This window comes from Lissotriton helveticus, chromosome 8 (assembly GCF_964261635.1).
Source record: "Lissotriton helveticus chromosome 8, aLisHel1.1, whole genome shotgun sequence".
Taxonomy (NCBI): Eukaryota; Metazoa; Chordata; class Amphibia; order Caudata; family Salamandridae; genus Lissotriton; species Lissotriton helveticus.
In genome coordinates, this window is record NC_136069.1 from 463,989,981 (window position 1) to 464,017,852 (window position 27,872).

Below are 27,872 nucleotides of genomic sequence, written 5' to 3' on the forward strand. Positions count from 1 at the left end.
ATCACCCCGCCCCCACCCTCAAAATCTTGAGCCTGAATACTGCAGTCATCCCCATGGCAAGCGTGAGGAAATTTAAATTCCTTTAGGCTTAGTTTTGATCTATGAACCCACAGAAAGATAGTACCCTCCCGCCCCCAAAATTCTGCCTTAAATGGGTGACTGAATGACTATCTGGTGCCAACGGTTAGGACCTGAGGGCAAGACAGCCTAGATGCCCCACATATTTTTTTACACTAATCCCTCTCTCGGCCCTCATGGCCAGTAAGATAAGAGGTGAGCTGTCTAATCTAACAGATAGGTTGCCTGGTGCACGGGGATGAGAGCTGCTGTCCAGGGCAAGGAGGGGCCAGCCCCTCTACCCAATAGGTTTCTCACTTTTTTATGGCATGGTTGGTATGACCCTCTCCTCGAGATGGGCATATAGGGGGTACACTCCTCAATCTGTCCTGAAAGGCCCACCAGAATATTCTTAAAAATGTGAGAATAGCAATAGGGTGGGGTGCGGGAACATTTTCGTATCTGGTTCTCCTAGGCACTAGACAACAGTTCAGTCCCCAGAGGGGTGACATCATGAGGGTGGTGGTTTACACCCCCCTCCTCCCATGAGCCCATATGTCAAACTCAATCAAAGAAATCCCAATTTCCTCTCACATGCCATGAAGAATGGTTTGAGTTTTTGGGCTCTGGGTCAATTAGTAACCAGGGAACCCTATTTGTCCTGGGCAGTTATGAAATCTAGTTACGCAGGGGAATCCAAAGTGGTGTGGTTTGTGTGGATCTTGGTATGTTTTCATATCCAGAATGCCCTAGGTCTGTGAAAGTAAGGACCAGAATTACAATTTTTTCTATGTTTATGTGACAGAAAACTCAGGCACTAACAACCAATGGCCAAAGAATTACCACCCTGTGTTCCCACACTTCTCACAATTGAAGTGCTGCCTTCATCTTTTGCTGGACCTAGTGCATGTCATGAGAATGGACCACAATTATAACTATGTAAATAACTCACTGACACCACACTGTTCAAGTTTTTACTCATTTCTGTTGCATGTGATAGGCCCGGTCACACAAGTGTAGTACTGTTTATTGCAACAAGCGTGAAACCCTGGATGGTAGGATTTTGTGAATCACTGCAGATCCAGGAGCTTTCCATGTCAGAAACGTGAGAAAAAAACTGCCAGAGTTTGATGTTTGGACGGCATTCTGAGTAAGATAATGTGGTGGCATACAAGCTATCCACACCATCCTGATGTCCACCAGGTGTCTAGTTTTCAGAAATTTCTGAGGTTGGTAGGGTTTTCCTGGGTGCCAACCAATCCCTCGGCCAAATACTGCAGCTAACCACATCGCCAGAAGGACTGAAATTCCAAGAAAAAAATCTTGATGTCTCCAAGTTGCATTTGAGGGTGTTTCCTACCACCAGTGATTGGCCAAGTCACACCAGTGGGGTACTGTTTTTATCGGGAGAAGTATGGGAATGCTTGTGGTGGGACTTTTGTAGATCCCTGTAGACTCCAGAACTTTACCTGTCAGAAAGAGAAGGAAAATCAAAGTTTGATGATGGCACGGCATTCTGAATAAGAAAAAGTGGTGTAATCCATGTAAGCCAAACATCCCTAGTCTCCTCGAATTATCTAATTTTCTGACACTTATGGGGTTGGCAGGTTTCCTTGGGTGCTGGCAGACATATGGCCCAAATACCACAGCTACCCACATTGCCAAAAAGTCTCAAATTTCAAGGACATGTCTTGATGACTCCCTGTTGCATGTTGCGCCTTCCCTGTTGTGGGTGATTTACCCAACCACACAAATGCAGTACTGTTTTACTTGGGAGAAGAATAGGCATGCAGAACAGTATAACATTTGCCATTATCTATTGAATTGCAATCCATTTTGACTTCCAGATTTAAGTCAGTGTGGAAGAAAGAGAACACTTTTCAAACAGTCCTCTGATTTACATTTTAATGATAACTGCAAATTCACAATCATACAAAAAAAAATCATTAACCAGGGAGGAAACTTTTAACATGAGTTTAATAGTAGAGTATTTGGCACACATGCATTTCAGAGGTTGTAGGTCCTCCCAGGAGGCATGTAAGATGAAACCTTTATTCTATACGGGGCTCAGCATTCATTACATTGGCTCTTAAAACCTATCCAGTGATTTTACTTTTAGAAATATAATACACTGTTTGATGCTTCTCGAGAACGTTCTCTGTTTTTGTCCTTTGCTAAATCATAGTCACCCCTCTCAATGAAGGATGTGTTCTTCTGTCTTTGAATAAATCACAATGTATAATAGCATATACTTGTCTAAAGTGCCGCTTTGTATAGCCTAATTCTATTTTCTCACTACACTGTCCCATCACTACATAAGTTGTAAGCTCCTCTGCCTGTCTTGTGACTTCATGTATTAATACAAATGCAATTTCTTAGTTGTTTGTGTTATATTGGGAAACCCATGGTGTTTTTTGTGATTTCCTGCCAGTTCTGAATGTTATTCTGTGATAAAACAAAGGCCCACCTCACACCCTCTTTAGTGTCTTCCTCTCCCTTTTCTTTCCAAATTTGTTTACCTTTAACTTCTTTGCTACACTGTCCAGATACACCTTCAAATCAAGCTTGAGTCACAAATTCATATTTGCAGTGATCAGATTGTCATGCCTCAGTAATCTGAGATTGCTTATGTTTTTGTATTTTCTCTTTTAACAACTATATCAATAAGTTCACAGTACAAATCTAATGTTTAAATGCCTAATTTCCTCCCCCTTACTCTTCTCTATATGCATTTCCTAATTTTATTCATGCCCTGATTTTTATGACAGTCAGGTGAACACCTCAATAAAAAAACGGACAAAAACCCAAATAAAAAGCTATTAAGATCAGTACTTTGTTCTTTTTTATGTTCTTGTGCCTATCTAATCATGTTAGCCTTGTGTTTTTTAGATTCTCTTTCTACACATGGAAGGTTGAGCTTTCGAGATGAACGATCTAGTAAAACCTTTGAACGGTTGCAAAAAAAATTAAAAGACCGACATGGAACACAGAAAGATAATTTGAATAGTCCTCCTTCTTCGCCTCAGAAAAGCAATTCTCCAACTAACGAATATAATGGACTTGTAAAACGACAGAATGCTGAGCTTATAATGATGACGTCAGCGAATAACAAGCTCTTTGAACATGACGGTGCACAATTGGATACAGAAATAGATGGTAAATCATTTTATTAGAAATAAATTTTTATCATAGATCGTGGGTGTCCAGCTCAAATTGAGGCTAGATATTCAACTAGAGAACGTAAGTTGAAAAACATTAAAATAGTGGTCACTCTATAAGTATGGTGTGAGTCTGGATGTTTTAGACCTACTTGCATTGGATGCTCCTAATAGATCTTTCCAAACATAATTCAGCATGCTGAAACGTCCACCGTTCTTCTTTACATATTAAAGTGATAATAGATTAATAGGCTGACCTTGTTATTGTATGATACGGTCATGTTTATTTCTTGACAAATTTGGGTAATATTACTGAACCAATATGTAGCATTTAAATAGGAAACACATTTTAGATGGTCTGTTGTTAAATAGATTGTTTTGTTGGGTCTTATACAGTCCACAAAAGCAGATTAGCAATCTAAAATTTCATAGAATGAATTGGTCTCCACAACAAACTAGAACATGCACCTTTTTTCAATTTGAACCATTTCAGTCCTTGGATATCACTTTTATTTAAAGTATGCATCTCGATATTGATCAAAGAGAGAAATGTTTAGACAGTCAAAGACTTCTTCACATGTTTCTTTAAGCTATGCAACAGTGTTGATAAGAAAATGTTTGTTCACAAATCCTGGAATGCCACTGATTGCTTACCTGTAAACTTGATTCCACTGATTCCATAATTTCATTATCAAATTTGGAAGATCTAGACCCTGAAGGCACATTACTAAAGCCTCTTTTTTTTTTTTACAACAAATGTTATTGATTTTCGATGGTACAAGGGCGGGCAGTGCCCGAAACATACATTGGATACATATATCTTTACAACTATCTCATTATATGCACAAATCAAACTGGCCTGTGAAAAACCAGGCGCGACATTACCAAACATTTACTAAGATTTACATGCTATATCTTCCCCTTCCAAAGTTATTTAGAATTTTAGGCATTGTATCTTTTGCAGATTCAAGTGCTAAATGAATATTCCTCCATACCAACTTGTGAATCCTCACATAAAAAATGTAACTAGTTAAATGTTTTTTTTTATCAAGCTCTTCTTGAAGAGACTCTTTTCAAGAGGTAGTTAGGCGCATCTGGCCTTTTCTTCAATGCCCAACAGTGCTCGCCCCCTCTGATGCTTCTCCTGTTTAGCTTCTTACCACATGTGTTTGTCTGTGGGAGCCTTCAAAGAAATCCATTTGTTTGATGTACTACATCAAAGCTCCATGTTCTCTTGGCTCTAGGTGGATGGCTGGGATTGAAGAGTTTCCTGTATAGGGAGCGGATGTTGTAGACACTGTAGCCAGAGGAGAAGCATCTGATGATGTCCCCCACCTCAAGTGTGTTTGTTGCTTCTGCTTTGTCGTCACAGGATATGCCTTTGCTTGTCTTCAAGAACAATTTGAAATCTAGGATCGTTATTTATTTGTTTTAAAAGACATTGATAACGATTCATTCCATTGTCTACATTCCAGAGACCAAGCCCCATCACAGTAGATATACTGTTCAGACAAGAGAGCTGGATATAGTACTGAGTTTCCTTCCAGTTTGCCTGAAGACTTCCCAGAATTCTCTTCAAGGTCTAGAAAGTATTCTTATACTCTCTCCATTGCCATACCACAGCTAATGGCCCACTCTGTGTGTTCATCATGACCTCCTATGAGGCACATCTGATACTGAATGCGGCACAACTTGATAGGGACAAAGAACCTGAAGTTGACTAATGACATTAAGAGTTCCACCTTCTAAGCCTGCAGCACTTTTCTAGCTAACTCCTAAATCAAAGTCATTGTTGACAACATAATTGATATCATGCCACTCGCCGTCTGTCCTAGTGTCTTCTCAGCAATGACTCTCAGGTTGAAGACTCAAAAATGATTTAACAAACAATTGAAGAGGTTGACATGCCCATGACAGACAAAACCTCCAAAGTAAAGGGAGAAATTGAGAATGGAAAAATAGCACCTCTGGGAAAAGAAAGCAACTAAATTCAAGGAGAAGGAGAAACGGTACATAGGGAAGAGTCATTCATTTTTAGGGGAGTTTGAATGTTCCTTGAGAATCTAAGTGTGTCTGAGGAATGTATCAAGTCACTAAAACAGATCTATCTTACTCTGGCTGATATACCCTTGAATGGGATACCTTAACAACCCCTTCCAGAAGACTACAAGAAGTCCAGTTAATTTTGGATTATGTAGATTATGAGGAGTGCCACTAGGGGGAACTGCCTTGAGTGGGGAGTCCTGGACTGTGGAATGAGTCCTTCTCAATAAGGACGTTCCTATGTCCCCAGACATCTTCGACGTCCTATAAGAGTCTGTTAAGTTGCTGTCTTGGTCAATTTCATCCAAGGTAAGTCTAACTGTAAAATGCAAGATTGCAAACCCACACAGGTGTTTTGCAGTACCGCAGGAACCAGGAGACTATCACTTGCAACACCTCTGTTGAACAACATTTGGAGGAGTACTCTGGCAAGATAAACAAAATTAAACCTGGTCCTGGACTCAGTTTTCAAAAGCATGCAGGCCATGCCCAAACCAGACTTGGTAGTGACTGTGGGTGCAAGCTGTTGATCCCTGAACTTTGTGTAATTCCTGTCTGTGCTCTGAATAAGTAAAAATGTAAGATATGTTGAAGGTACCCTTTACCATGAGGGCAGCCACTGCAACAGTGTTGCTCTGCATATATTACACAGAATATAAGATTGCATTGTTACCCTTCCCAGTAGATGACAAGCTAGACGAAGCAAGGAAAGATTCTGGTAGTGGGCAAATTGGTCTTTTAGCATGGGATGAAAATGTTTTTGGACAGAACAGAGAATTTATTGACTGTTTGATTAATTAAAATCATGACAGTAAAAATATATGCATCCACCCTCCCACACCTCTGGACCTCACAGATATCAAAAATGTAAAACGACAGATCAGCTTGTAAACAAAATAAATATAGAAATGTATTTCTACATTTCATATAAACAAATTATTTGATCTCTTAAAAAACCTTTCCCTCTTATTGGCTGCTGCCTTTAAGATTAAATGCCGGAGGGGGCCACCTTCAGGGATTACCCTGCATAAGCTAGGAAGTTACCTCAGTAATGTAATTCTTAAGCCACCAGTGATGATTGCTCTAGTCCCTTTATTAGTTCTCGCTGGCGTTGCAGCGCGAAGCGCTGCCGCCATCGAGACTTATAGTCACCATGTTTGCCTCCAAGGGAGACAGACCTGTGCACGAGCCGATTGTAGTATGGGCACGAGCCGATTCAGGTCTGCGAATGCGCTACACAGTGGAACAGCTTGTGCGCCGCAAGTAACCATTATCACAGCATGAGACCCCACTTATCACAGCATGTCAACAGGCGCCCCAGGCTGCTGGAGCACTCAACTATAATTAATGTGCAGTTGAGTGCTCCAGCAGCCGTGGGGCGCCTCTCTGCATGCTGTGATAATTATCACTTTGGGGCCTCATGCTGTGATAATTAGGGCGGCATGCTCTATTTGCAGCACTGAACATTTTCAAAGAAGGCGAAGCAGCGACATTCATTGGAGACACTCACCCTCACTCACCCTCACGCCCTCACTCGCCCTCATCCCCTCACACCCCCGACCCCTCATACACCTCCTCACCCTCACACCCCCTCACTCTCACACACCCTCACACACCCTCACCCACCCTCACACACCCTCTCACCCTGACACCCCCTCACCTTCACACCCCCTCACCATCACTCACCCTCTCACCCTCACACCCCCTCACCCTCACACCCCCTCACCCTCACACTGCCTCACCCTCACACCCTCACCCTCACACCCCTCACCCTCACTCCCCTCACCCTCACTACCCCTCAACCACCCTCACCCTCACACCCCCTCACCCTCACACCCCCTCACCCTCACACCCCTTGCATACCCTCACACACCGTCACACACCCTCACACACTTTCACTCACCCTCACACCCTCACCCTCACTCACCCTCACACCCCCTCACCCTCAAATCCCCTCACTCACACCCCCTCACCCTCACACCCCTTCACCCCCTCTCACCCTCACACACCCTCACTCACTCTCACCCCCTCAACCTCACACCCCCTCAACCTCACACCCCCTCACCCTCTCACCCCCTCACCCTCTCACCCTCACACACCATCACCCTAAAAAACCCTCACCCTCACTCACCCTCACACACACACCCTCACATACCCTCACCAGCATAGCATAACAAAACATAGCATAGCATAACGAAACACAGCATAGCATAGCATAACAAACAAAAGCATAGGATAGCAAAAGCACAGCATAACAAAACGAAGCATAGGATAGCAAAACAAAACATAGCATAACAAAACAAAACATAGCATAGCAAAACACAGCATAGCATAACAAAACAACAAAACATAGCACAGCATAACAAAACATAGCATAACCAGGGCTCGACAAATCCACTCGTCCGCTCGCATTTGCGAGGGAGAATGGATGAGGACGAGCTATTTTTAGGTCCTACTCGCCCTTTCTGGCGAGTAGGAAATCAAACTAACTTTTGTCTTCTGTCTTTAAAAACAGAGCAAAAGTGACAAGATAACACGATTTAAAGGCATTTTTATTGCTCACAAAGGAAATGAGCAATAAACATGCCTTTAAATCTTGTTATCTTGTCACTTTTGCTCCGTTTTCAGAGACGGAGGTCAAGTGGGTTGGAGTCAGGTCGAGGGGATTTTCCATGGTACTAGACCTGCAGGACTAGTACCATTTTTTGGATTTGTCGAGCCCTGATAACAAAGCATAAGATAACAAAGCATAGCAAAACAAAACATATAATAGTAAAACAACAAAACATAGCATAGCATAACATAACACAACAAAACATAGCAGAACAAAACATAGCATAACATAACATAAAACAAAGCATAGCATAACAAAACATAGCATAACAAAACATAGCAAAACACAGCAAAACATAGAATAGCATAACAAAACAAACCATAGCATAACATAACAAAGAATAACAAAACATAGCATAGTAAAACAAAACATAGCATAGCATAACATAACGCAACAAAACAGCAGAACAAAACAGCATAACAAAACATAGCATAACATAACATAAAACAAAGCATAGCATAACAAAACATAGCATAAAAAAATAGCAAAACACAACAAAATATAGCATAGCATAACTAAACACAACAAAACATAGCATACATAACAAAACACAGCATTGCAAAGCATAGCAAAACATAGCATAGCATAAGAAAACACAACAAAACATAGCATAGCATAACAAAACACAACATAGCATAGCATAACAAAACAAAGCTTAGCATAACAAAACATAGTATAACATAGCATAGATTAGCATAACAAAACATAGCATAACAAAACATAGCATAGCATAGCAAAACACAACAAAGCATAGCAAAACACAACAAAGCATAGCATAACAAAACAAAGCATAGGATAGCAAAACTAAGCATAGCATAACAAAACATAGCATAACATAACAAAACATAGCATAGCATAACAAAACACAACACATAGCAGAACAAAACATAGCATAACATAACTTAAAACAAAGCATAGCATACCAAAACAGCAAAACACAACAAAACATAGCATAGCATAACAACACACAACAAAACATAGCATACATAACAAAACATCGCATTGCAAAGCATAGCAAAACCTAGCATACCATAACAAAACAAAACATAGCATAGCTTAACAAAATACAGCATAGCCTAACAAAACAACGCTTGGCATAGCATAACAAAGCATAGCATAACAAAGCATAGCATAACAAAGCATAGCAAAACAAAGCATAGCATAATAAAACACAACAAAGCATAGCATAACAAAAAATAGCATAACAAAGCATAGCATATCAAAACACAGCAAAGCATAACATGACAAAACATAGCATAACAAAACACAACAACACCTAGCATAACAAAACATAGCAAAACACAACAAAACATAGCATAGCTTAACAAAATACAACAAAACATAGCACAGCAAAACAAAACATATAATAGCATAGCAAAACATAGCATATCAAACACAACAAAGCATAGCATAACAAAACATAGCATAGCAAAACAAAGCATAGCATAATAAAACACAACATATAGCATAGCATAACAAAACATAGCATAGCATAACAAAGCATAGCATAGCAAAACATAGCATAGCATAACAAAGCATAGCATAACAAAACATAGCAAAACATAGAATAGCATAACAAAACAAACCATAGCATAACATAACAAAGAATAGCAAAACAAAACCTAGCATAGTGACCTAGCGGGTGAGATCAAACAGGCGGAGGCGCAAGACAGGGACCGACCTTCCCTGGCGTCCAGGAGGACGCTAGCTAACCTTAGGGGACAACTTCGACTCCTGCGCACCAACAAGGCGGAACACTCTCTACTAGCACTAAAGCAAAAATACTATGAGGGAGGGGATAAGGTGGGGCGCCTGCTGGCGAGAGCAGCTAGAGCCCATATCGCTAATATACAACGTCAAGATGGCTCTAGTGCCGTCACTGAAAGAGCCAAACAGGACGCCTTTGTAGCCTACTATACCTCCCTGTACGCGGGGGAACCTACATCAGTGGAAGCACGAGCGGCCGTCCTCGCTGACTACGAGGGGACTCCATTACCGCCGGTATGCGCGACAGAACGGGAAGAGCCCATACTGGAAGATGAGGTCTCTGCGGCTATTAAAGATCTCCCCACGGGGAAAACTCCGGGGCCAGATGGCTTGCCGCTGGCCTTTTACCGAATTTTTCAGACTCAACTTCGTCCCTATCTACTGAGGCTGTTCCACTCTTTTTCGGACGCATCTGGTCCGTCCCCCGATATGGGAATGGCGGAGATTGCATTGATACCAATGCCAGGGAAGAATCCTGCGCTATGTGCCTCCTACCGTCCTATTGCCCTCCTGAACACCGACCTAAAGATCTATACCAAGATACTGGCTAAACGACTCGGCCCATACATGCCAGGGTTGGTGAACCCGGACCAGGTGGGGTTCATCCGGGACCAACAGGGGGCTGATAATGTACGCAGACTGGCACATCTAGTAGGCAAAGTGCAGCATTGGGACATCCCGGCTTGTCTTCTCTCGCTTGATGCGGAGAAGGCCTTTGATCGGGTAGACTGGGCCTTCCTGAAAGAGGTACTCCAGAAGCTCGGTCTAGGCCCAAAAATGATAGCGAGTATCATGGCCCCATACCTAGGGCCACAAGCAAGAATCAGGGTAAATGGTCAACTAACACCGCCGCTAACGATACATAGAGGCATGAGGCAGGGGTGCCCACTTTCGCCGCTCTTGTTCGCCCTTGCAGTGGAACCGCTTGCGGCAATGATTAGGCGCCATCCTAGAATACATGGAATAGCCCATGGGTGGAGAGACAATAAGGTGGCGCTATTCGCTGACGACCTGATCCTCACTCTTACGCACCCTCGTGAATCCCTACCAGCGGTCCACGAGGTGCTCTGTCTATATGAGCAGGCGTCAGGTCTCAAAATAAATCATACTAAATCTTGGGCGCTCAACCTCACCATACCTACGATGGAAATCCCATCCCTGAAGAAGGCTGTGCCCTACCAATGGGCGGAGAGCCACATCAAGTACTTGGGCCTTGCCCTGACCCCCCATTTAGACTCCTGGTCCTCGGTAAACTGGACGGAGTGTCGCAAAGCGGTGCTGGAGGACTTTCGGAAGTGGAAGCCTCTGTTGATCTCATGGCTGGGGCGCCTTAACGCGGTTAAAATGTCGATCCTCTCTAGAATTCTATACGTATTCCAATGTCTACCCACCCCTATCCCGCTCCACTGCATTCGGAGCCTTCAGCACGAGATCACGTCCTTCATCTGGAGCGGGAAGCGCCCCCGGTTCTCACAGAAGATTCTTATGGAACCAAGGGATAGAGGCGGCCTGGCATGCCCCAACTTGGTGCACTACTACTGGGCAGCACACCTCCACTTCGTGGTGGAGTGGGGCGCACGCGAAAGCGACAAGCATTGGCTCTATATGGATCGAGCGGTCACAGGACGCACCATATGGGACCTACCCTGGCTCCCGCGGACGGCACGCTCCAGAAGTGCATACATAGCAGTCCCCACAAAAACGGTCTTGGATATTTGGGATAGTGTAGCGGTGTCTAGGGGTCTCACTACGTTCCCATCGCCGCACACCCCGATAGCAGGAAACCCACAATTCCCCCCCGACTTACCGGACTCGGGCGTTTGAAAAATGGACGCAAGGGGACTGCAGAGTTATTGGGGACCTTTTCCTCGGGGGCTCGCCCAAAACTTGGAAGGATTGCAGGGAGGAATTTAGGGTGCCGCTGACGGCTGGCTTACAGCATGCTCAGTTACGCCACTGGACTACGGGTGAAGACATGTACCAAGCGGCCACTAGGGCCTACACGCCCTTCGAGAAGTTGGCACGTTCCCTTGGGGGGCTGAAGAGGCTAATCTCTCAAATATACAACATACTGCAGCACCCTGCATCGACGCCTGCACACCCATATCAGAGACAATGACAATTAGCGTCAGACACTGACATTGACCTCTCCCAATGGAACAGACTATGGCGAGATATACCCAAGATATACCGCAGTGTCCCGCAGAGGGAAAACGCCTACAAACTGCTCACTCAATGGTACTACACCCCGCTGCGCCTTAGCAAGATGTTCCCCAATGCCTCGCCGATGTGCTGGAGATGTGGCTCTGCGACTGGTGACTTTGTGCATATATGGTGGACGTGTCCGACCCGGACTATTTTTTTGGAAGGAGGTGCTTAGCCATATCAAAGGGATGCTGGGTTTCCCCCTGCCTGAGGAAGTGAGCACGATCCTACTCTGCATTCAGCCTACCGCACTTAAGGCACTCACCCGCAGCGACTGGATCCTTACGCTCCAAATGCTGGGCACAGCTAAACAACTCATCGCCTTATACTGGAAGCGAACGGAGGCGCCGCCCATAGCTTCCTGGTTTGTGGGCCTTTGGCAGGTCCTGGCAATGGAACTACTCAGGGCAAGGTTGCAGGCGCGAGACACACGCTACAAAGCGGTTTGGGAGCCCTTAGTGCGGCACCTCTGCTCTATAGACTATGCGCGACATATGCCCCCTAGACTCCGCGCTCTGCACCTCTTTGAGGACGCAATCGTCCCTGCGGACCCTGCCAGGCTATGCCCTTGACTACCATACACATTACAGATGCTGCTGCTACTACACACGCCCCCCTATACCCTACTCCCCGGCACGCCGCGCGTATCCACCTCCCTCTCTCTGCCTACTCTCAGGCTCCCTTGCCTCTCCTACTTCCTTTCTTCCTACTTGCCACTCTGGCCTTCGTCTCTCTATGAGACAGTTGCGCCCTGTTGGGCTGTTTGCGACAGTTGGATTAGTTGCCCGCCATATACCCTCCTTGCAAAGCGGATATACACTCGCCTGCGACAAGCCTCTGCGAAACTCACTCCTAAGCCACGCGGCCGGCCCTCCCTGGAGGGTTGTTGGCAAGGCGCTGTGCTCCTCTCCCGTCCAAGTTGGCGCAGAAACACAAGAGCTATCACATACGCGGCCGGCCTCGGCATGAGGTTGTGGGCTTAACGCTGTGTTAAAATAAAAACAGATTTGAACTAAAACATAGCATAGTAAAACAAAACATAGCATAGCATAACATAACACAACAAAACAGCAGAACAAAACAGCATAACATAACAAAACAGCATAACATAACAAAACATAGCATAACATAACATAAAACAAAGCATAGCATAACAAAACATAGCATAACAAAACATAGCAAAACACAACAAAATATAGCATAGCATAACTAAACACACCAAAACATAGCATACATAACAAAACACAGCATTGCAAAGCATAGCAAAACATAGCATAGCATAAGAAAACACAACAAAAAATAGCATAGCATAACAAAACACAACATAGCATAGCATAACAAAACAAAGCTTAGCATAACAAAACATAGTATAACAAAGCATAGCATAGCATAACAAAGCATAGCATAACAAAACATAGTATAACATAGCATAGCATAACAAAACATAGCATAACAAAACATAGCATAGCATAACAAATCATAGCAAAACACAACAAAGCATAGCATAACTAAACAAAGCATAGGATAGCAAAACTAAACATAGCATAACGTAATAAAACAAAGCATAGGATAGCAAAACATAGCATAACAAAACATAGCATAACAAAACACAACAACACATAGCAGAACAAAACATAACATAACTTAAAACAAAGCATAGCATAACAAAACAGCAAAATACAACAAAGCAAAACATAGCATAACAACACACAACAAAACATAGCATACATAACAAAACATCGCATTGCAAAGCATAGCAAAACCTAGCATACCATAACAAAACACAACAAAACATAGCACAGCATAACAAAATACAACAGAGCATAGCATAACAAAACGCTTGGCATAGCATAACAAAACACAACAAAACATAGCACAGCATAACAAAATACAACAGAGCATAGCATAACAAAACATAGCAAAACAAAGCATAGCATAATAAAACACAACAAAGCATAGCATAACAAAAATAGCATAGCATAACAAAACTAAACAGCATAACAAAACAAAGCATAGGATAGCATAACAAAACATTGCATAACATGACAAAACATAGCATAACAAAACACAACAACACATAGCAGAACAAAACTTAGCACAACAAAACATAGCATAGCTTAACAAAATACAACAAACCATAGCACAGCAAAACAAAACATATAATAGCATAGCAAAACATAGCATATCAAACACAACAAAGCATAGCATAACAAAACATAGCATAGCAAAACAAAGCCTAGCATAATAAAACACAAAGCATAGCATAACAAAACATAGCATAGCATAACAAAGCATAGCATAGCAAAACATAACAAAGCATAGCATAACAAAGCATAGCATAACAAAGCATAGCATAACAAAGCATAGCATAGCATAACAAAACATAGCATAGCATAACAAAACATAGCATAGCAAAACACAACATAACATAGCGTAGCATAACAAAGCGTAGCATAGCATTACAAACACAACAAAACATAGCATAGCATAACAAACCAAAGCATAGGATAGCAAAACATAGCATAGCATAACAAAGCATAACAAAACATTGCATAGCATAACAAAACATAGCATAACATAACAAAACATAGCATAGCTTAACAAAACACAACAAAGCATTGCATAGCATAACAAAACAAAGCATAGGATAGCAAACTAGCATAGCATAACAAAACAAAGCATAGAATAGCAAAACAAAACATTGCATAGCATAACAAAACATAGCATAACATAACAAAACATAGCATAGCATAACAAAACACAACAACACATAGCATAACAAAACATAGCAAAACACAACAAAACATAGCATAGCTTAACAAAATACAACATAGCATAGCATAACAAAACAAAGCATAGAATAGCAAAACAAAACATTGCATAGCTATACTCTATCAATGTATCTATCTATCTATCGGCCTCACTCTATCTATCTATCTATCGCCCTCACTCTATCTTGCTATTGCCCTCACTCTATCTATCTATCGCCTTCACTCTATCTATCGCCCTCACTCTATCTATCTATCTATTGCCCTTACTCTATCTATATATCTATTGCCCTTACTCTATCTATCAATATATCTATCTATCTATCTATTGGCCTTACTCTATCTATCAATCTATCTATCTTTTGCCCTCACTCTATCTATCGCCCTCACTCTATCTATCTATCTATCTATCTATCGGCCTCACTCTATCTATCTATCGCCCTCACTCTATCTATCGCCCTCACTCCATCTATCGCCCTCACTCCATCTATCGCCCTCACTCCATCTATCTCCCTCACTCCATCTATCTCCCTCACTCCATCTATCTCCCTCACTCTATCTATCTCCCTCACTCTATCTATCGCCCTCACTCTATCGCCCTCACTCTATCTACCTATTGGCCTCACTCTATCTATCTATCGCCCTCACTCTATCTATCGCCCTAACTCTATCTATCGCCCTCACTCTATCTATCTATCGCCCTCACTCTATCTATCTATATATCCCCCTCACTCTATCTATCTAATCGCCCTCACTCTATCTATCTATCTATCTATCTATCTATCTATCTATCTATCTATCGGCCTCACTCTATCTATCGCCCTCACTCTATCTTGCTATTACCCTCACTCTATCTATCTATCGCCTTCACTCTATCTATCGCCCTCACTCTATCTATCAATGTATCTATCTATCTATCGGCCTCACTCTATCTATCGCCCTCACTCTATCTACCTATTGGCCTCACTCTATCTATCTATCACCCTCACTCTATCTATCTATCTATCTATCTAGCGCCCTCACTCTATCTATTGCCCTCACTCTATCGCCCTCACTCTATCTATCTAATCGCCCTCACTCTATCTGTCTATCGCCCTCACTCTTATCTAATCGCCCTCACTCTATCTATCTGTGGCCCTCACTCTATCTATCTATCGCCCTCACTCTATCTATCGCCCTCACTCTATCCATCTATATATCGCCCTCACTATATCTATCTAATCGCCCTCACTCTATCTATCTATCTATCTATCTATCTATCTATCTATCTATCTATCTATCTATCGGCCTCACTCTATCTATCGCCCTCACTCTATCTTGCTATCGCCCTCACTCTATCTATCTATCTATCTATCGCCCTCACTCTATCTAATCGCTATCTATCTATCTATCGCCCTCACTCTATCTACCTATTGCCCTCACTCTATCTATCTATCGCCCTCATTCTATCTATCTATCTATATACTGATCGCCATCACTCTATCTATCTGTCTAGCTATCTATCGCCCTCAATCTATCTATCTCGCTCACTCTATCTCTCTATCGCCCTCACTCTATCTATCGCCCTCCCTCTATCTATCTATCGCCCTCCCTCTATCTATCTATGGCCCTCACTCAATCTATCTATCGCCCTCACTCTATCTATCTATCCCACTCACTCTATCTATCGCATCACCACAGCATCACTCAGCACCACTACAGCATCACTAAGGGGCACAACAACATCACTATGCGCTACCACAGGATCATTGAATGCCACAGCATCACTAGTCGCCACCACAACATCACTCAGCGTCACCACAGCATCAATCTGTGCAACCATTCAACAACAACTGGGTCAAATATGTTCTCTCAATGTTTCAAGCTTTATTACAAATGTCACAAAAAGAGGTTAGTATTTCACTTCTGTTCTTGGATTTTCGTCACAATAAAATACACTGAACATATTCTTCACAAAAGTTATTTACAAAAGTTTAAGCTATTGCCATTATAAATTACAATAACTTTTATTTAAGTAATAATTATTAAAAAAATTAAAAGCCATTGTTATTTGTAATATCAATACATCTAAGTCACGTGAATACAACACATATTGCATTACAAATGCTATAGGTGTCACAAGTTATAACTATTGGCATTATAAATGACAAAGCTATTATTTTTGCTATTTTCAAAACCAACACATAAATAAAAAATGTGTCATTTACAATACCAATAGCTCAAACTTTCCTAATGCGAGACCTTATGCATTGCAAATGCTTGTTACATTCAGGGTTACCAAAAAGAGAACTTTCGGTAGATATTGCACTAAACCTTTTATCGCACTAAGCTATTTTTCGTCACCCTGGGGTACATGCCCTACCTCTCACACGCCCAACTCCTTCAACCTATTTTAAGTGTTCGCATCCTCCCGCTATTTCATCTCAAATATTTCCTGGACCATACATACCCAGGCCCAAAAGCAGCATTCACGGGATAGTGCACTGTTCCCGTTATTGTGCATCTTCCCTATGAGCCCATACAAAGCACCCTCCATTGCGGGATGTTAAAGGCATGTTCTGTATACAAGCCTTCTCTTATTCCAGTTCCTTCTTTGAGAGGTCAATGACAGTATGACCCATGATCTTTGCTTGTCTGTCACCTCTTTCCAGGGGTATATAGACATGACCAAATTTCGAGATATCTCATAATTCCTGCTTCTTCTTTGAAGGTTCAACGTTGGTATAGCCCACAAGTTTGTGCTAGTCTGTCACTGCTCTCATGTACTGTATAAGGCAGCTTGAGAGCTGGCTCGATTTGCCTTTTAGACAGCAGATGATGGAAATCCTGCGTGATCAGATGTGTAAAATATGTAACATTGGTCATAACCAGAACTTCCTTGGTGGAATTGAATTTTTCAAGGTAGAAATGTCATGTGTCAGTGACTCCTCTGATTTGCTGCACAGTCTGCAATGCATATTTGTTTCTGCTTGGACTTAGTATACTCATGTTTCGAATATGAGCCTTGGTAATGTCATTCCTGCCAGACATGGCTGAAGGGTATGAGTTTCTGACTGAAGGTAGAGGCCACAGTGCCAGACATGTTTTTCAGTGACAAATATGTGTTAGGCAAGAAGGCCATAGAACCTTAATTCCATCAGAGCAGAGGTGATTGGTGCTAAATGGAAGTGTTGCCCACCTGCCTATCGAGGACTGAGGGGGAGATTTATGGAATTGCAGAGGTTTACACCACTACAATTTCAGCATTGACCCATCATGATTTGTCTATGTATCTGCCAAAATAAGTAATCCTTAGAGTGTTTCAAGTTGCTACAGTCCCCCCGAAATGGTAAATACCGGACTCATGGGTTCTCTGAAAACCAGCCCAGGAGGATTCAAGGGCCAGCGTGTGAGCATTTGGCTCATTTCCCACAAGACTTTCATGTGGAACACAATAACAACTGTCAGGTGGGTGAGAGATATTTTGGCGCATGGCCACAAGTTGGAATTAAATCGAATGAATGAAATGTGACTTGTATAGCGCACGGCTACTCCAAGGAGTGCCCCGGCGCTGTGCTTATCGGTAACCTTACAGAGTGCAATCGGACCGTCTATTATTGTTTAAAAAGCCAGATTTTCAGCTTTTTTTTTTTACAACAAAATAGCATTCGCTGAGCGTAACTCAAGGGGGAGCTTATTTCATGCAGATGGTCCTAGATAGGAAAAGGTACACCCCCAGCTCTAGTGCGGGGAATCTTAAGAATCCTAGCCTGAAGGCTGTTAGCTGATCTCAGATTTCTAGAGGGGACGTAAAAGCCGATTCTTGTCTTGAGTTAGCCTGCATCTTATGATGAAGGGCCTTGTGGACCAGAGATAGTGTCTTAAACAGGATCCTCTTCTTTATTAAGAACCAGTGGAGGGCGGGTAGGTGCGAGATGCATGTGTTTTCGGAGGTAGGCTAAGAAGAATACAGGTTGCCGTGTTCTGGACCACCTGAAGTCTGTTGATCAGGCAAGCGGGAAGTCCCAAATATAGGGCATGTCCATCGTCCAACCTCAAGGTTATAAGTGCCTGGATGACCGAATTCCTGCAGAGAATAAAATGAAATGCAAAATCTTTTTTAGTATGTGCAGTAGCACAAAACATGTGCCTTCCACCGCTTAATTTGGGGTCAGAAGGATAGACAGTTGTCGAATTTGACACCCAGATTCTTAACTGTCCCCCCTTGAGGGCCTGGGTGGAGGGGATGGTCTTCAGGCCTAAGGGTATGCCATGTTTCCAGCAGATTATGACCGAAGAATAGTATTTCAGTTTTGTCTGTGTTACATTTTAGTTGATGGGTGGTCATTCAGTGGAACCCAGCTGTTAGGCAGGTTTTAATTGGTTCTCCTGCAATATCTTCTCCCCTCCCACAGGAGAACAGCAGCTGAGTGTCATTAGCGTATGCGATCACTTTTGCCCCTAAGACTTCCACCAGTTGGGCTAGTGGGGTAAGGTACACATTACATAGTGTGGGGCTCAGAGCTGAGCCCTTCGGCACCCCACTGTCAACTCACGGTATCTTGAAAATAAAGGAGGGGCCCATAACTCCTTTCATCCAAAAAAGAAGCTAGCCAGTCCAAGACATGTCCACCTGTCCTGATGGTTGGGTGACGTGCTAGAAGTCTGGAGTTTTGGACCATATTAAAGCCCGCTGACAGATCTAACAAAATCACCACTGTCTTCGCTCCAACATCCAGGGTGCCGCTGATATGTTCGGCACCCTCCAATAACTCTGTCTCTGTACTAAAGCTGGGTCTAAAGTCGGACTGGTAGGGTGGAGCAGGTTATTGATTTCAAGGTAGTGATTTACAAACTAAATTGAGTTTTGTTTTAGTAAGCATTCAAAGAGTTTAGCCCTTTTTCTTTAGAACTGACATTTATTATGATTTTCTTTTTAATTATTTTCTGGTGGTTAGAATTTGCAGTTGCAAGTCTTTGTTATGTAGCAGGGGCGGCCTTAGGCATGTGCAAACTGTGCACCTGCACAGGGCCGCCAAACCCCAGGGGCCGCCACGCCAGGCCTGAGGCATTTATAAATGGTGTGCGGGCCCCGGCTGGGGCCCCTGAGGCTCTTAAGAAATGGTGTGGGCCCCGGCCGGGGCCACTGAGGCTCTTAAGAAATGGTGCGGGGGCCCCGGCTGAGGCTCTTAAGAAATGGTGCGGGGCCGCGGCCCCTGAGGCTCTTAAGAAACGGTGCGGGGCCCCGGCCGGGGCCTCTACCTACGCTCCCTGCCCAGGGCCGCCATGAGCCTAGAGCCGCCCCTGTATGTAGTACCTATAAACTGCTACCTTACATCTGCTCACATCCATCCACCTTTTAGACAGACAGATTAAAGGCCATCTGTAGATGCAAAAGATACAAAGTAATTCCCTTAAAGTATGATTAAAGATAATGACAGAACTGGACCTATTGTGCCAATGTACAAGGAAGGGCCTGGAGTATCTCAGTGATCCAGCAAATGTTTACCGCATGAAGGAGGAAACAGAATTGAAACATTGCTTATATGTGATCTTCTGTGTGGGCGCTCTGAGAATCCAGTGTTAATCGATTTAAATCTTTGCCATATCCCTGCCTTTCTGGATTTCATTCTTTCTGTTTTGCCTGTCACTTAATTCTCCCAAACCCAGAATTAAATTTGTCGATGTAAATTGGTATATTGATCAATTTCAGTTATTTCATGGTTTCAGGTTAGTTCTCCTTGACTTCGGGATCTTAGTAGAACTGGACATTCCTTGCGACAGTTATTGCCTGTTGCTTCTTGGACTCCAGGGTTTGGGTGCTAATACCAAGCTAACAGATTTACCACATATCTCTTATTGGAGCTCGATTTTCAGGTGATGAGCTAGATTGCACAGTCAAGACTTCATCTCGTAGAGTGATGCAGCTTTAGAAGCCTAGTTACACTAAACTGAATGCTCAGTTAGTGGTATTACTTTATGAGAGGGTAGGACTCTTTGTTACTCTAAAGTTCATTCAAATGTGGCACCGCTCACTTTTAGTTATGTTTCTGTATAGGTTGGGGACAATCTGTCATCTCTTAACTAGCTCCAGCTCATTCTTTAAAATGCACAGGGAACATCTGCATATTCATTCGTGTCTGGTGGTTTAGTGGACTATTGCGTCCACTCTAGGGGCCTCTGTTAGACCTCATGGTCACAGGTTCAAATCCTGGTGGGTCCACTCAGCCTTTCATCTTTCTGAGGTCCAACAAATGAGTAGCATTGAGTTGGGTAACAATAAAGCTTTGTGCCTCTGACTTGCGTGACCAACTCACAATGTTCTGTGAAGGTATCTTTTTCAGTCTAACTTGTTCGGAGTATGGGCACCTCATCACTGGTAGTTCTTGTACAACTCTGCCGTCACAAAACCAACTGGATCAGCTGGAGCTGAACGAACAAGACCAGGGCAAGTAGAATTAGTGCAGGAATTGAGCTTCCATCTAAGGGAATGCTTGGAGCACAGCCGGTGGTGGAAACGTGGCATGTTTGTCACCAAGGATGTAGTCTCACAGTCTGTTCCAACCCACAGGGGTAAGCTTATATCCAGAGTTAATGTCTCATGGTGCCAGGTAATTCAGATATTTTGCGACACTTGCAACATTTTAAAGCCCTTTTCTTTGTTTATAGTCCCTAGTACGTTGACATCCCTTCATGACTACAGCGTCTAAGATTCTGTGGTGAAAGCAGCCTTCTCTCAACATGGTTGCAGAGGATATGAACTGGCCCTAGATAAACGTGAGCCAATCAGAGGTTTTGCTGAAGCTGGAGGAGAGCAAAATATCGTGTAGAGGGAATAAACACGAAGCACATTCACTATGAATATATTTCACATTATTGTGGTTCTAATTTGTCTTAACAGTTTTAAAACTGACATACAGTTACGAATCTCCATTTAAATTGCTATTTGATTTTAAGTGCTGTGCCAGCTGTTCTGGCTCTCTTAGCTCACATACTGCTGTGATTTTAACTGAAATGTAATTGAAATACTTAGCCATCTTGTGGCATTAGGAGCTGTAACACATTTGCTCTTTTAGATAATGCCCATTCTGTTAGAGAAGACTGAGACTCCTATCTGTCTCTTGTGACAGCAACATTTACTTCACCAAATCATACTGGTGACTCTTGTGATGTTGTCATGAGTTTCTTGCATGTGTTTACTCACTGTGTGGCGTTGAGTTGACACACAATGTTTACCCTAACAATATGAGCCTGTTGCTTCCTAAACAATTAACATGTTCTTGATGAATAGCTTTCGTTATTATCAACCTTGCCTCAGAATCCTAACGCCCTTATATTAGGACGTGGATAATTACATAGGACGTGTGGTACCCAACATCTAGGGTTAACTATCAAAACCAGATTATACAGTCACATAGTTCACTACATTCATCAATCATATTACTGCTGAGTTAATTACATTATTAAGTTACTGTCATGAACTATTTTTTTGAATCCAGTATGATTACATTCAGGTATTCCAAATCCTAGTAAAATGTCCAAAATAAACTGACAGTTGCAAATCTTTCGCCCCATTAGCTGAGACGCTTAGGGCTTTTTTGAGGCTCAGAATTGTCCATAATGAGGTAGGAGTTATGCCTACTGTCATATTAATAATTTCTAGGTCTACTTTGAGGCAGATGGGCTTAGAACATCTAGACTACCGTAGACATGCAGTTTGTTTCTGGTGGGAGGTTCTAAGTCTTGCCAACATAAAGACGAAACAGGTGGGGACCGTCTTTTTCTTAGGATTTGGAATGCTGGAATATATTCACCAGTAGATTAAATAAATACATTGCTTTCAGCAACTGGGGAGGAGCCAATCGAATTCCATTAGAGTGCGGGGGATGTGGTCATAACTCTTCAGGCTCCTAATGAGGTGTGCTGCAGCAGGTAGGATGCCACTAATGGAGTCTAGATTGGAATGTGGGAGACCGTGAAATAGTGCACTGCTGCCATCCGAATCCAATTGTATGAGGGCTTGAACAATAGTTCTGAAGTGGTGTTTTGGGAGGAATCGCTTCACTTTGTTCAGACAAAAGAGCTAGTACCAGGTCGTCCTGGTTTTGTTGGCGGTATGTTCCTTGAGTGCAATATTGTGTCCAGGGTGAATCCGAGTGATTTGGCATTCTGGTGAAAGTTGAGGTTCGAATCAGGCTGAATCTGTCCAGGTTCACATTGTCGAACCACGTTTGGACTCAATGGCCAATAGCAGGACTTATGTTTTGGTGGGGTTAAGGATGAAAGGTCTGCTTTATACTGAGGGTTCTCTTATTTTGTAGTTACAGTGGCTCTACTATATCTGTTTTGCATTACCTAGGGCAGTTCAAGGACTACTGCCTATATTGGTGGCTACTGCAGTTTATACTGAGGCAGTTCATCGTGTGAGGTGCTAGACCACAGTCACCACTTCCTGCTCTTTTTCCAGCCTCAACAGATTAAGTAAACCTAAATTATAATAAACTAATTATGGCTATGTGATTCATTATAACCACCCATAGTGATTCTGTTTTTAAAATGCACTATATTTTAATTAAATATAAGATTTTCTTGGGTACATTTTATATCTTTTTTAATAATAAATAATTGTTAGAAATTGGGTTTCTAGTTGGCATGGGTATGCACCTAAGCCAGACAGAACCCACCATCTAGTCAGGGCAAGTCAGTTACACACCATAGATAACCTATGCTCACCCTCTAGTAGCTTGGCGCAGAGTAGGCAGGCTTATCATCGGAGGCAATGTGTAAAGCGTTTGTGCAACACACTCTCACAGCAACACAATGAATACACCACAAAATAGACTCCATGCAGGCTTATGTAAAAATATATAGTATATTGTACATAAAACTGGACCAAAACAACATGAATCATAAATACTGTGCACACTATGCAGCTACTCAGGGCGTACTTGTTATCCTGAACAAGGCAAGATTAAAAATTACATACATCTGAGTTCATGTAATGTACGTTAGATTAGGGAAGCACATGAATCACAATTGGCAAACATAGGGCACAGAAACACCTACGCTCCTACTAACATGGTTATGGTAATTTCACTTAGCCCCATTACATCGATTATGTCCAGACATAAACCGTAGAGCACAGAGGCACCTGTGCACTTACTAAGCTTTATACAGTAATTTCTGTGAGGTCTCCTGGAGGCACATTAGGAATTACTCCAGGAAAAGCAAACTGGGGCCTCGAGATCACCTACAAGGTAATCACATAAATTAATGCCTGCCTCGGGAACAGTCTCCTGCAGCTCTCGGGATCCTTCATAAAGGTCTACTCTGTGAAGTGGAGCTGGTACAGTACCTCAAGGTCTGGCGAACCTGGAGCCTTCTCTAGGCTTCACAGGTCACCCCAATGCTCCCTAGAGATGGATTGATTAGGGCGCCTGCCTGCAAAAGAACGGAGTAGGGCAGGACGGATTTACAGCTTCCTCCAATCTCACTCACCCTCAGTACTCTTCAGGGACACAGGAGAAGCTTTGCAGACCACTAGGCGCTCCTGTGGGCCACTCAGTGTTTGGGGGGCCTCAGGAGCAGAGTTAAACAGGACTCCTCCGACTACAGGAGACCTTCCGAATGGCCCAGTGGGAGTGACGGCCTCAGAGCGCGGGTCTGCTCCTAGAGGCTCCTTTCTGTCAGAGCCCTCGCTCACAGTACATTTGCTCCTGGAGACTGCGGGGGTCGGGACCCGTGTCCTTCGAGCCTTCCCCAGCAGGGAGAAGTAGCGGTGATGGCTGTGCTACTCTTTTTTGCCTGACGGGTCTCAGAACCCGGCATCTTTTTCTGTGAGTGCGGTGGCCTTCTGCAGGCAACTCTGGAAGTGGTGCAAGCTGTTACCACAGCAAACCTGGTCACTGCAGACAGACGGCAAGCAGACAACGGGTGCTGTTGCAGTGTGAAGTGCTACTGAATCACACGAAACAGTCTTTCCACTGGCAGAGCTCTCTATAGGCACGCAAAGAACTTGTACTATTGCAGCATGAAGTACTGCTTATTTACCCACGACGCTCGACTTTGGTGCAGAAGGAAGCGCTGGAATATCTTCACCTGGTAGAGGGCAGGACTGAAGGGCAGAAAGCACTCAAGGTACACACTGCCTTGGGGAACAATAAAAATGCTTCACACACATAATGTAGAAGGATAGGGTTACCGGACTCAGAGTCCCATGGCAAGGGATTGGTGAGATAGTCTTTTCTGGTCCTGAGACTGTGGGGAAACAGGGGGATAGCCAACAAGCCCAAGGAGAGCACTTGGGGGCACAAACAGAGCAGTAGGCAGGAAAGGCCAGCACATAAAGTCACTTTTACAGCGTGGCAATCCCTCCAGAAGCCCAGCACAAAAAGCAAGTAGTCCAGATGACAGTTCCTCTTGGAAGCACAGCATTCCGCGTGGCACTGTGCTGATTGTAGAGCCAGCAGTGTTGGTTACAAGTCCCACACAGTGTCTAAAAACATGGGGTTAGAGCCAGAGTACTTATACTAACACATGTCTTTGATGTAGGGGTGATGTATGTCAAAGGAACCCTTAGAAGTGTGCAGCAATCCCTTTCAACCCAGCCCTGGCTCCAGATGATCAGTAGGGGGTAAATCAGCCCTTTGTGTGAGGGCAGGGCACAACTTATACAAATGTAAAGTGTGAAGCACCTCTGCCTCTCCCAGCCCAGGAAGACTGTCAGTATGCAGATGAATGCAGATGTTTTCCCTGTCACACCCACCCTTCCTCTGTTGTGGCTGTCTGTAAAATATGCACCAAGTGTAGCTGTCACCCAGCCTGGACAAGTATTGGAGTCAGGCTGCAAAGCACAAAGAGTCATAAGCACAGAGAAATGCCCACTTTCTAAAAGTGGCATTTCCCAAATAGTAATGTAAAATCCAACTATACCAGTAAGCAGGATTTATCACAACTATATTAAACATACCAAACATAGCAATGCTACTCCTTTCTGATCAGGAGTTCACACTTAACAGTATATAGGGAATTGCCAGTGCTAGCCCATGAGAGGAGCAGGCCTTAGACAGCAGTGAAAAACTAAATAGACTGTTTGCCACTACCAGGACATGACACACATGAACGTACATATCCTGCCTTTTACTTACACAGTACCCTGCCCATAGGTCTATAGGGCCTACAGTAGGGGGTGACCTATGTGTAGAAAAAGTGGATTTTAGGGCTTTGCAAGTAGTTTTAAATGCCAAGTTGAGGAGGCAATAAATTACTCACAAAGGCTCTGCAGTGGCAGGCCTGAGACATGTTTGAAAGGCAACTTCTATGGGTAGCACAAGCCGCACTGCAGGCCCACTAATAGCATTCCTTTAGAGGCCCTGGGTATTTGGGATACCACTTTACAAGGGACTTGCAAGTAAATCAAATGTGCCAAATGGGTGTAAACCAATCATACCATGTATAGAGAAGAGAGCACATGCACTTTAGCACTGATTAGCTGCAATGAAGGTCAGAAAAATAGGCAGAGGAAGGCAAAAAGTATGAGGATAACCCTGCAAAAAGGGAAAGGTCCAGCAGTAATGGAAGATGATGGAAGTACAGTAGTCATGTCTACTTTCTGAGTTCAAGATTGAGAATACATTTGAGTATACATCGCCACGGATGGTTTTAATTTTTAGTGACATGAGGAGCACAATATATAGCTGAAATGTAAAGATCATACAAAAAGGCAACATGCAGTGTTCAATTTAATATAAGGCTCAAAATGATCTATTTTAAATATTTTTGGCTTTAATCAAGAAAGGTGTGAACCCCACACTAAAACACTGTGAGAAAAAAAGATGTAATTATGATCAAACTATTTTTTAAAGTTTATAATGTGAGGCTTAAAGATATTTACCTAGAATGTGACACTTTGTGGCAATCATCGTGTAAACTTCTATATGATGTAGTAAAGCCGGCGTGGTTAAAAAGGATCCACCTGTTCACCATCCACAGGGGTTATTTTACTCCACTGAAGCTTTCTAAAATCAATAAAGAGCTGCCTGTATGCTGTAAGAAATATGCACTGGCCTCGGCTTCTGATACCCATATGTTTAAAGAGTGTCCAGCTCTGATCCCCTTCTGGGACAGTGTTGGCAAATTTTTGTCGGATATGATAGGAACCCCTGTCATTATCGGCTTATCCTTGGCCTTCTTTGGCTTACAAGATGATGTAAGAGGCCCTGCAAGATCGCTACTTTTTTACGATGTGCTCCTGGCTAAGAGACAAATATGCATCAAATGGACAGATCCTATCCCTCCCTCCTTTTTTGACTGGCAATCTTCGGTTCTGGCGATTTTCAAGCTGGATTTATCAAGATCAGGCAGCAAAAAGAAGAGAGCATTCTGGAATATACTGAAAACAAGATAGGACCCGGAGTTGAGTGTATAGTTTTTTTGTTTTTTGTTTTTGTTTTTTCTTTCTCTCTCGGGTCCTATTATGCTGCCTGAACACTCCAAGGGCCAGGTCGGGAACCCCTAGCATGGGGTGGGAGGTTCTAAGACAAAGGCCACCTAGCTCTAGAGGCTTGTAATAATGGAGTTATCTCAGTGGCTGCCTTGGTATACACACTAGCAAGTCTAAATGCCGGTAGGTGGGCGATTTCATCCCTTAGCCGCCTACGCCTCTGAGCTTGCTGAGTGTGGGTATGGACTGCTTGAGTGTGCATTCAGGGTGATATTGGCGGTTAATGAGGACAAAAAAATTAAAAGAAAAAAAAAGATATTTGCCTATTGGTAATCCCTTAATATAGTCATGTTTGGTCTAACATTTCTTAAACATTTTTTTTTTTTTAGAAAAAGATGAAGAAACTAAGGCACTTGAAGCACATCTTTCAAACATTGCAAAACCAGAGGTAAGTCTGCTTATTTTTGCAAAGAAAAAAAGAAAAATCACGACTTTGTCTTCTGCCTTGTCACAGTGGCTTCTCAATAAGGATGACTCAACATCCTGGAGCCAATCTTTGTCTTAAAAAATGTCGACCTCCATCGAGAATGAAAAATAAATAGTGTTGCAGAATACAGGGATGTGCAGTTCAGTTCCTGCAGCAGGCGTTAGTGGTTGAAACACGTACACTGTATGACATGAGTAAAAACACACAGTAAAGCTTTCAGAAAGAGTTGGTCTGGGTGACGAAGCAACCCAGGCTAGGGGGGTATACATTCTGGAGGCACTCTTATCAGCCACTGCGTGGAATTTATGATGGGCCCAAACCCTTGGTGGTCAATGGAGTAGACTCCTCCATG

General features: G+C 43.0%; 1 protein-coding gene across 2 annotated transcripts in view; it reads left to right on the forward strand.

Moving 5' to 3' along the window:
- The window catches only part of FNDC3A (fibronectin type III domain containing 3A), a 1,256,364-nt gene that overhangs the window by 573,072 nt on the left and 655,420 nt on the right, over positions 1-27,872 (forward strand). For both annotated transcript variants that reach the window (XM_078657339.1, XM_078657340.1), the window contains 2 exons: positions 2,947-3,213; positions 27,423-27,481. In XM_078657339.1, the coding sequence (XP_078513465.1) occupies positions 2,947-3,213; positions 27,423-27,481 (326 nt within the window). The remainder of the gene's footprint in view (positions 1-2,946; positions 3,214-27,422; positions 27,482-27,872) is intronic.